At 43.5% G+C, this 10,600-nt stretch overlaps 1 protein-coding gene across 1 annotated transcript in view; it reads left to right on the top strand.

Moving 5' to 3' along the window:
• The window catches only part of LOC122561392 (L-seryl-tRNA(Sec) kinase), a 38,441-nt gene extending 34,932 nt beyond the window's left edge, over positions 1-3,509 (top strand). The window contains exon 9 of the mRNA XM_043713157.1: positions 782-3,509. Coding sequence (XP_043569092.1) covers positions 782-987 — 206 coding nt within the window. The 3' untranslated portion in view covers positions 988-3,509. The remainder of the gene's footprint in view (positions 1-781) is intronic.
• Positions 3,510-10,600: the final 7,091 nt, after the last annotated feature.

Raw genomic sequence — 10,600 nt, 5'->3', positions numbered from 1 at the left:
TGACAACCGGAAGCGGCAGATTCAAACCACTACAAATGCCGGTGGAAAGATCACAGAAGCGCTTCACAGGAGGCTCCCAAGCACTGAGGATGTCACCTATACAGGGGACGAAACGTCTGCAACACAAGTTCCCAGCTCGGCGAACAGAACCACAACAATGAGCACCCGAGCTACAAATCTTCTCACAAACTTTGAACCATTCAAGTGCATGCTGGTTCTCTGTGGAGGAATCCAGTCAGACTCAGCTCTATCACTGCACTCCTGCAAGTTTCATTTTCTCTCCAGTATTTATCCAGTTTCCTTTTGAAATTATTGATAATCCCACTTCCACCATCCTAGTAGGAACATATTCCAGCTTATTATTACTTGCTGCATAAGAAAAGTTCTTCTTGCTGCCTCCAGTATCTCTTGCTTTAGATAATATTTTTACGGATAGTTATAAATCCAGAAACAATCTCTCTAACAGGACTGTGGATGTAACTAATCTCATGGATTGCAGCTTTTAAGAAGGTGGCTCACCATTACCTTTTCAAGGGCAATTAGAATTAGCAATACTTTGCAATCTTTTTTGGTTGTTTAAAGCACTAATGGCAGATGAAGAACAAAAAGAAAATGTCTTTGCTCACTATTAACAGAATTCTTCATTCACTTTTATTAGTAATAAATTATGCCAGGAATCTGAGATATGTTTTAAGCATGTAGCATTTTTTTGCAAGTCGGAATGGTGTGTTGGTATTTTTTATTTTCACAAAACATCTCACATTAAATTATGTTTGTCTAGATATGAAACTGTCTACATGCAATATGAAATTGCTGTCAGAAGAACTTAATAAGCTTAAGACTGTGCTTTTGGAGGATCTTCGACATGTTACTTTCCAGGATAATTCTAAAAAGCTGTGTGCTGATCATAATGCAGTTGTGGAAGAAGTTGCATACAAGTTTGATCAGAAAAAGGAAGAAATTCTAATGAATTTTCTAAAATTCTAGACTTGATAGTTCTTAATAATGTACAAAAGGCCTGTGGCTATTGCATGATATTTTATGCCTCAGTGCTTAAGTTTATTTATGAGATCTTGAAATTTACAATTCAAATTATTCTACTGGGAAATTGTGGGATCTTTTGCATGAGACTTGCAAAACTAGTATGACCTTTCTGTTGTTAAGGTACACTGAGGAACAAACATGGTGCAACAGTTGTGTAATATGTAACAGCCATAAATCTGCTGCCATATGTATAAATACACTATTATACATAAATATAGCTCAGATATTCGAAGATTGCTGCTTTTTACTTTTTGGAAACTTGAGGATTTCGTCAAGTTTTGGTCCATAAAATATATATATAATTTAATGTAAAGTATAATATTTTAAATTCCTTTCCACGCACCAACTTCCTTTTTTTTTCTGGATGTACTATTATTTACTTGGCTTCTTCATAACGTGGTAATTAAATCTAAGCCTAGACAGTGAAGTATCAACTCTCTCTTTTCAAATGTGAGGCATTCCTGCTGAGTTTGAATTGTCCATTATCTAATTTTCAAACACAGTTCATTGGGGTACTAAGTAGCAGTCAGTTGTAGGTGTCTTTATAAATTTTGATTTGCCCCACCCCAGCTAATAATGTTGAAGCTAGTTGTATCAACCGAACTGTTATCACATAAGAAGGCCTTGTATGGAAAAAATTTAGTAAATGTGGAGGATCAAATTTATTATCTTGATAATCTTGTCATTTGTAGGAACCTTGGTAGTTCATCTCCATATACCCTTTTGAAGAAACCAGTGTCTTTTGTTTTGCAGGTGGTTTCTTACTGCCACTCTAACTATTAATCTGTTCCGAGATCGAAAAGTTGTAATAACATTTATTTGGAGAACTTAGATAAAGATATTAATTTAAGACTATTGCGTGGTCATAGTCCTGTGAGAAGAGTCATGAATTTCTATCTTTGCTGTCTAGCATATTTCTTTCTGTTCATGGTATTTTTCTGTTCAGAGTAATAAAACATATTTTTGCATTAAAAATTCACTATTTGGATAGTTTATGCTGTCTTTCAAAGACTGAATTGAGGGACCCAGTGTGTGTCAGTACTTGAAAGAGATTCCTGCACTCGGAAAATCTTTGGTACGTATCACATTTCATAAGTACTCCTGCACTTTGAACTTTGCAGTTGAGATAAGTTTAGAATGGCATCAAAGGCAATGCAGACATGGTGGGCTGAAGGACCTGTTCCTTGTGCTGTATTGTTCTATATTTTATGCCACTTACAGTTGGCATGAAAAGTACAGGGCAGAATGAGGATTATTTGATAATTCTCCCTTTAATCACTTACTACTGGTTAATTGGTGAGTATCTGGTAAATTATTAAGGTTTGTTCAATTCCTAAGGTTCAAAATAGTATAGTGGCTTATGCAAGATCAGTAAAATCTATAAGAGCATAACTAGATATAAAGTTGAATGCAATAATTAATTAGTTCTTTAAAGCTCATTATGATGGCAAGACCGGTGATGTGTCACAGTTGCAGCATATGAGAGTTCCTGAGTATCAGTTTGGTCCAAAGCAAACATATCTGTGACAAGTGTTTGAAATTTGAGGAATTTTGGCTCAGACTTTAATTTGGAAGCTGACTTACAAACACTGCGACACATTAGAGGGTACTTGAGTTCTTTCTACCAGGAGGCTGTCACACCCCTTAGGGTTGGATCATTGAATTTGGTCAATGTTCAGGGACAAGAACCTGTGACTGTGAGTGAGGCAAGTAAGGGGACCCAGAAGATGGGAGCCTCAGCCTCAATTGTTCAACAAGTTAAGGTTCTTTCAGCTTCTTTAGATGAGAGTGTAGGTTGCAGGGGGATAAGCTGACTGTACTGGAAGAGACTCAAAAAGGGAGTGAGACAGACTGTAGTGATAGTATGGGACAGTATTGTGAGGCGGGGTAACACCATTCTTTATGGCAGAGGGAGTGAGTCTGGAGGCTCTGTTTTCTGCCTAGTGCCAGGATGTGGCTTAGGGCTAGGGAGGAACTTAGATTCAGATGGAGGAGGATCCATTCATTATCGTAACCTTCGCCCAGTCAGGAAGGAGAGATCACATCCAGAGTGAGACGCAGCCTGAGTGAGTAAATAGTTTGTGGAATTGGGGTCCAACGTGGGAATAGAACTGGTTAATCTTTCTTTCTTCATTTTAAAAGTTTAAAATTCAGTAGTCAAGTGAAAAGATAACTGACTCAGTTGACTGAGGAACAGTTGTCAATCATTCTGAGGTTATGAAAAGGGCCTTAAAGGTGTTAGTTACTATTGAAGCTTAACTAGTGTGAATGATCTCAGCTCGCCTTAGCTCTTTTTAAGAAATGGTTTGTTGAAAGTGCACGATCAGTAAATTTTGCATGGTTAAGAAGGAGAGATCACATTTTAATAGAGCCAAACTCCAATGATTGCTTGTTTCCTTGATCTGCTAGTGTACAGAACCAAATTGCATTTGTAACTATGTACATAAATAAAGTTCTTTTATGAATCAATTATATTTTTGAAATAAAAAGACTGAGTATATAGTTGAGGGAATTTGGAGGCAACATGGAAGGTCAGTGCAGAGGGGAAGCGCTGCTTTTTGCTTGGTGTTTTGTGCTCATTGGTTTTTTTAACAGGATAAATCGCCATGGGTGGCACAGTGGTTAGCATTGCTGCCTCACAGCGCTGGGGACCTGGGTTCAAATCCTTGGCCAACTGTTTGTGTGGAGCTTGCATGTTCTCCATGTGTCTGGTTAGATTTCCTATGGGTGATACGGTTTCCTCCCACAATTCAAAGATATGCAGGTTAGGTGGCTTGGCGGTACTAAATTGTACATAGTGTCCAGGGATGTGCAGGCAAGGTGGATTAATCATGGGAAATGCAGGGGTACAGGGAAGGGTAGGTCTGGATTGGATGCTCTTCAGAGGTGGTGCAGACTCGAAGGGTAGGTCTGGATTGGATGCTGTTCGGAGGCGGTGCAGACTCGATGGGCTGAATAGCCAATCTCTGCACTGTAGAGATTCTAGGAACGTGAAGCTCTGGATCAGGGGCCCAGCATTATAGAGTAACATCATAAACCATAAATTCTTTGGTTAGTGATAGCTACAAATGTCCAAAAATGTGGTAATAGCTACTAATGTCCAAAAATGTGGTACTGGAAAAGCACAGCCAGTCAGGCAGCATCCAAGGAGTACAAGAGTCAACGGTTCAAGCATAAGCTCTTCATGAGCAATGGGGCGACATTCCTGATGAAGAACTTATGCTCAAAACGTTGACTCTCGTGCTCCTCGGATGCTGCCTGACTGGCTGTGCTTTTCCAGCACCATACTTTTTGACTCTGATCTCCAGCATCTGCAGTCCTCACTTTCTCATAGCTACTAACATGACTATCATGTAGGTTCCTTTCAGATTGAAGACATATAGGGGAAATATTTACGGTTTACAAATTAAAAGACCTTTACAGAATTTTTAAGAATCAAACAGAGATGCCAAGCCAGACAATCTCTTGTACCTACATTGTGGTTCATAGTGACCGCACCTGTGGCAAGGGTTGGTTGCTTGAGGAACCCTGGCACAGAGTTGATGAGCTGGAGTCTCAGCTTCAAACACCGTGACACACCAGGAAGGGGAAAATTACCTGGATTACCTGAGTTTCAGGAGGCAGTCACACCTCTTAGCTTAATGATCTCACATTCAGTCAGTGGGCAGAAGGGTACAATTACCAGTGAGGTTGTTAGAGGGATCCAGAGGTACTATTGAAGGAGCCTTATCCTATGAGCTTGTTGAACAGGGGTGTTGAGATTCTTCTTCCCTCTATGGTGGAGAGTGGGGACTGTGGCGAGGATGAGCAAACTTACCATAGCACTGTGATGCAGAGAGCCATTGAAGAGGGGGGAGAAAAGAGAAATATAGTAGCAATTGGGAATAGTATAGTCGGGAGAATAGACTATGGCCAAGATTGAGAATCCCGAAGGCTGTGATGCCTGCCTGGGTTCACGATATCTCATCTGGGCTGCAGAGGAACTTGAGTGGGAATGGAAAGATCTAGTTGTCACGATCCATGTAGGTGAAAGTGAGGATTGCAAAATCCTCACATACGTTCGAGACACCACCCATGCCCTCCATTTCCTCCAATACCTCCGTTTCCCTGGACCCCAATGCCTCATCTTCACCATGGACATCCAGTCCCTATATACCTCCATCCACAATGACCAGGGTCTCCAAGCCCTCCGTTTGTTTCTCTCCTGACATCTCTACCAGTACCCTTCCACTGACACTCTAATTTGTTTGGCTGAACTGGTCCTCATCCTCAATAATTTCTCCTTTGAATCTCCCACTTCCTCCAGATGAAGGGGGTAGCCATGGGCACCCGCATGGGCCCCAGCTATGCCTGACTCTTTGTTGGCTACGTGGAACAATCTTATCTTTTGCAGTCATTCCCCACCTTTTCCTCCGCTACATTGATGACTGCATTGGCAGCACCTCGTGTTCCACGAGGAGATTGAACAGTTCATCAGCTTCACCAACACGTTCCACCCTGACCTTAAATTCACCTGGGCCATCTCTGACACATCCTTCCCCTTCCTGGACCTCTCCATCAACGGTGACCAACTCAACACTGACATCTTCTACAAACCCACCAACTCCCACAGCTACCTGGACTACATCTCTTTCCACTCTGCCTTCTGTAAAAATGCTATCCCTTATTCCTAATTCCTCCGCCTCCACCGCATCTGCTCCCAAGAGGACCAGTTCCACCATAGTGCACACCAGATGGCGTCCTTCTTTAAAGACTGCAATTTCCCCTCCCGCGTGGTTGATGATGCTCTCCAGCGCATCCCATCCATTTCCTGCACCTCTGCCCTTGAACCCCACCCCTCCAAGCACAAGGACAGAACCCCCTGGTCTTCACCTTCCACCCCACCAACCTCTGTATACATCACATCATCCTCCGCCATTTCCAACATCTACAAGCGAACCCCCCCCACCAGAGATATATTTCCCTCCCTACCCCATCTGTTCCCATAAAGACCGTTCCCTCTGCGACTACCTCATCATGTCTACGCCCCCTAACTGCCCACCTGGCACCTTACCCTGCCACCGCAAGAATTGCAAAACCAGTGCCCACGCCTCCCCCCTCACCTCTGTCCAAGGCCCCAAATGAGCCTTCCACATCCATCAAAGTTTCACCAGCACTTCCACACATCATTTACTGTATCCATTGCTCCCAATGCGGTCTCCTCTACATTGGGGAAACAGGGAAAACAGAGAACATTTCTGGGACACCTGCACCAACCAACCCCACTGCCCCATGGCCGAACATTTCTCCCCCCCCCCTCCCCCCCCCAAACTCCGCCAAAGACATGCAGGTCCTGGGCCTCCTCCATCGCCACTCCATAACCACCCAACACCTGGAGAAAGAATGCCTCATCTTCCGCCTTGGGACCCTCCAACCCCATGGCATCATTGTGGATTTCCCCAGTTTCCTCATTTCCCATCCCCAACATATCCCAGATCCCCTTGCAACTCGCTACCGTCCTCATGACCTTTCCTACTTCCTTCCCGCCAATCTCTCCATCTTCCCATCTGACTATCATCTACTTATGGCACTTTCAGCTACCTCCTCCCCCCCACCCCAAGCCCCACGCCCATCCCCTCCCATTTATCTCATCACCCCCTCGGGTTACAGCCTCATTCCCGATGAAGGGCTTTTGCCCGAAACATCAAATCTCCTGTTCCTCGAATGCTGCCTGACCTGCTGTGCACCACACTCGATTTATGGTCCATGTAGTTACCAACAATATAGGTAGAAAGAAGAAAACGATGGTGCTGAGGGAATATGAGCAGCTAGGGGCTAAATTAGAAAACAGAACCAAAAATGTAATATTTCTCTGGATTACTACCTGAGCCATGAACAAATTGGTATAGGGTCAATAAGATTAAAGAATTAAATGGATGGCTTAAAGATTGGTTTGGGAGAAATGGACTTGAATTCATGGGACATTGATACCAGTACTAAGAAAGAATGGAGCTGTTCTGATGGGACCAGATTTCAAACTAAATAATTTTAGCAGCGGGGGTTTTGGTTTAGTTGAATGGAAAATTATGGAAAAACTCAAACAGGTGGGGGACACAGGCTCAGCAGAGTTAAAGTTTCCAGAACAAGTAATAGGACAGGGAGTATGGAAAGAGTCAGGAATCTAACTTCAGGCATAGCAGGTAATGGGACAACTGAGTTTGGGGCCAGTTAAAGCAGGACTGACAGTGTTGTACCTACGTGCATGCAACATACGAATCAAAATTCATGACAGTAGTGCAGATTGAAATTTATAGATATGATGTTGTGAGCATCACAGAGATACGGCTGCAAGGAGATCAGAGCCAGGAACTAACAAACAAGGGTATGAGTCCTATTGAAAGAACAGGCAGATAGGCAGAGGGGTCAGGGTTGTCTTGTTAGTAAGAAATGAAATTAAGAGAAAGCGAGGATTACGGATGCTGGGGACTCAGAGTCAAAAGGTGTGTCACTGGAAAAAGCAGAGAGGGAGGAGTGTTGATGTTTCAGGCATTAGCCCTTCATCAGGAATGTGGAAGGGGAAGGTGACAGAGATAAATAGGAGGGTGGGAATGGGGCAGGGGGAAAGGTAGGTGGGATGGCGATAGGTGGATGCTGGTTGGTGGTGATTGTGATAGGTCGGTGGGGAGGGTGGAGTGGATAGCTGGAAAGGAAGATGGACAGGTAGGTCAGGTCAAGAGGGCGGTGCTGAGTTGGAGGGTTGGATCGGAGTTGGGGGGCGCGGGCAGATTTGGAAACTGGTGAAGTCAGTGTTGTTGCCGTGTGGCTTAAGGGTCCCAAGGTGGAAGATGAAGTGTTTTTTCTCCAGTTGATGGGTGGCTTTGATTTGGCGGTGGAGGGGAACCAAGATTTGCATGTCCTTGGGGAAGTGGGAGGGGAAGTTGAAGTGGTTGGTCACAAGGCAGTGGGATTGGTTGGTGTGCGCAAACCAGAGATGTTCCCTGAACTGCTTCACGAGTTGGCGCTCTGTCTCCTCGATGTAAAGGAGATCACATTGAGAGCAACAGATGCAGTAAATAAGATGGGAGAATATGCAGAAAACTCTGCCAGATTTGAAATGATCATTTAGGGCCTTGGATGGAGGTGAGGTGGGAAGGTATGGGCGCAGGCTTTGCACCTTGTATGGCAGCAGGGAACGATGCCGGGTGTGGAGAGTGGTTTAGTGGGGAGTGTGAACCTAATGTGGAAGTCATGGAGGGAATGGTCTTTGCAGAATGCAGATAGGGGTGAATAGGGAAATATATTTTTGGTGGTGGCGTCTGATTGTAGGGTGGCGAAAACAGTGGAGGATAATGCGCTGCATCTGGAGATTCGTGGGGTGGAATGTGAGGACTGGGGGGGGGGGGGTTCTATCCTGGTTGCAGTTGGGGGAGTGGGGTTTGAGGGCTGAGGTGCAGGAAATGGAGGAGATGCGATGGAGGGCATTGTTGATCATGTGGGAGAGGAAATTGTGGTCCTTGAAATAGGAGGACATGCAAATCATCATCACCAAATTAAAGCCACCCGCCAACTGGAGGAAGAACACCTCATCATCTGCCTCAGGACCCTACAACCACACAGCATCAACATTGACTTTATCAGTTTCCAAATCACCCCACCCTCAACCTCATCCTAGATCCAGCCCTTCAGTTCAGCACCACTCTCTTGACCTGACATACCTGTCCATCTTCCTTCCCACCTATCTCTTCCACCCTCCCACGGACCTATCACAATCACCTATCTGCATCCACCTATCACCATCCCAAACCCCCACATTTATCTCTCAGCCCCCTTCCCCCTCCAAAGAAATGAAATTAAATCAATACCAATAAATTATATAAAGTCAGAAGGTGCAGAATTTGTGTGGGCAGAGTTGAAGAATTGCAAAGCAAAAATTATCCTAATGGGAGTTGTGTACAGGCCTTCTAACAGTAGTCAGGATGTGGGTAAGAAAAAAAATCATGGATAAGAATGACATTAGAATAATCATAGGGGAAGTTCAAATATACAGGTGGACTGGGAAAATCTGGTTGATAGCAGATCTCAAGAAAATGAGTTTGTGGCATGTCAACAAGATAATGTTTTTAGGAGCAGCTCGAGGTAGAGATTCCTGATGAAGGGCTCATGCCCAAAACATTGATTCTCCTGCTCCTTGGATGCTGCCTGACCGGCTGTGCTTTTCCAGCACCACACTTTCGACTCCACTATGGAATAGGCAATTCTGGATGTTGTATTAGGAAGACTATGTTAGAAAGCATAAGGTGAAGGAACCCCAAGGAGGCATTGACCATCATCTGATAGAATTCACCCTGTGGTTTGAAGGGAGAAGCTGAAGTCAGATGTAATGGTTTTACTTTTGAGTAAAAGTAATTGCAAAGACATGAGGGAGGAGCCGGCCAGAGTTAACTTGAAAGGGTGCATAGCAAAGGAGTTTCTGAGGTGAACTGGGAAGGCACAGCAGAAATTCATCCCAAGGAAGAAGTACCATACTAAGGGACAGCATAAAGCAAAAGAAAAAAGTAATGAGAGGGAAAATATGAAATAAGAGAGAAAGTTGTTGATATTTTAAAAGATATACTCCACAACCACCTGATGAAGGAGCAGCGCTCCAAAAGCTAGTGATTCCAAATAAACCTGTTGGGACTATAACCTGCTGTTGTGTGATTGTTAACACTGTAAAACAAGATTGCAAGATTATTTTTTAAATATCTAAAAAGTAAGAGAGAGGCGAGAGTGACCACTGGAAAATGGAACTGGAGTAGTAGTGATGGGGAACAAAGAAATGGCAGAGGATGTGAAGAGGTACATTGCATCAGTTTTCACACTGTAAGACACTAGCAGCATACCAGAACTTCAAGGGAGTTGGGGGCACAGCTGAGTGTAGTGGCCATCACTAAGTAGAAGGTGCTGGGAAGCTGAAAGTTCTGAAGGTGGATAAATCACCCAGACCAGATGGATAACACCTAGAGTTCTGAAAGAGATGACTGAGGACATTGGAGAGGCACTGGGGTGATCTTTCAGGAATCACTGGAGTCAGGGAGGGTGCCAGAGGATTGGAAAATGGCTGAGGCTGGAATTGAACCTGGGTCCTTAGCACTGTGAGACAGCAGTACTCACCACCATACTACTCAGATTTGTACTTGGATCCTACTTCATATGTTATTTCTCTCAGAAATTTCTTCCCATAATATAAGTACCTTCATGTTTGGCTACGTGGGAGTAGCTTATTAAAATGTGATCCAAAGACGGTTCCTCCATTTTATCCACTATAACATTAGGAAAGTATTTGTATAAATTGTGGGAAAACAAAAAAAAACAACTTTTAAGAAAATGTAAACTTACTTTTATTGTACAAAGAGCAACCAACACCTTAAGTTACACTTCATACTACTGTATTTAAAGCAATGTATTATACAAAATGCAACTCAAAACAACCAAATTTGCCAGCTCTGCTTTATTTTACACAATCAAACTCAAAAACAGGAAACAATGTTTAAACTGCTCATATCACAGTACAGTGCATTTTGCCACTGCAACTTGT

Source organism: Chiloscyllium plagiosum, chromosome 22, assembly GCF_004010195.1.
Source record: "Chiloscyllium plagiosum isolate BGI_BamShark_2017 chromosome 22, ASM401019v2, whole genome shotgun sequence".
In the NCBI taxonomy this organism is placed as follows: Eukaryota; Metazoa; Chordata; class Chondrichthyes; order Orectolobiformes; family Hemiscylliidae; genus Chiloscyllium; species Chiloscyllium plagiosum.
The sequence above is the reverse complement of the archived record's forward strand: the minus strand, read 5'-3'. Positions and strand labels throughout refer to the sequence as shown.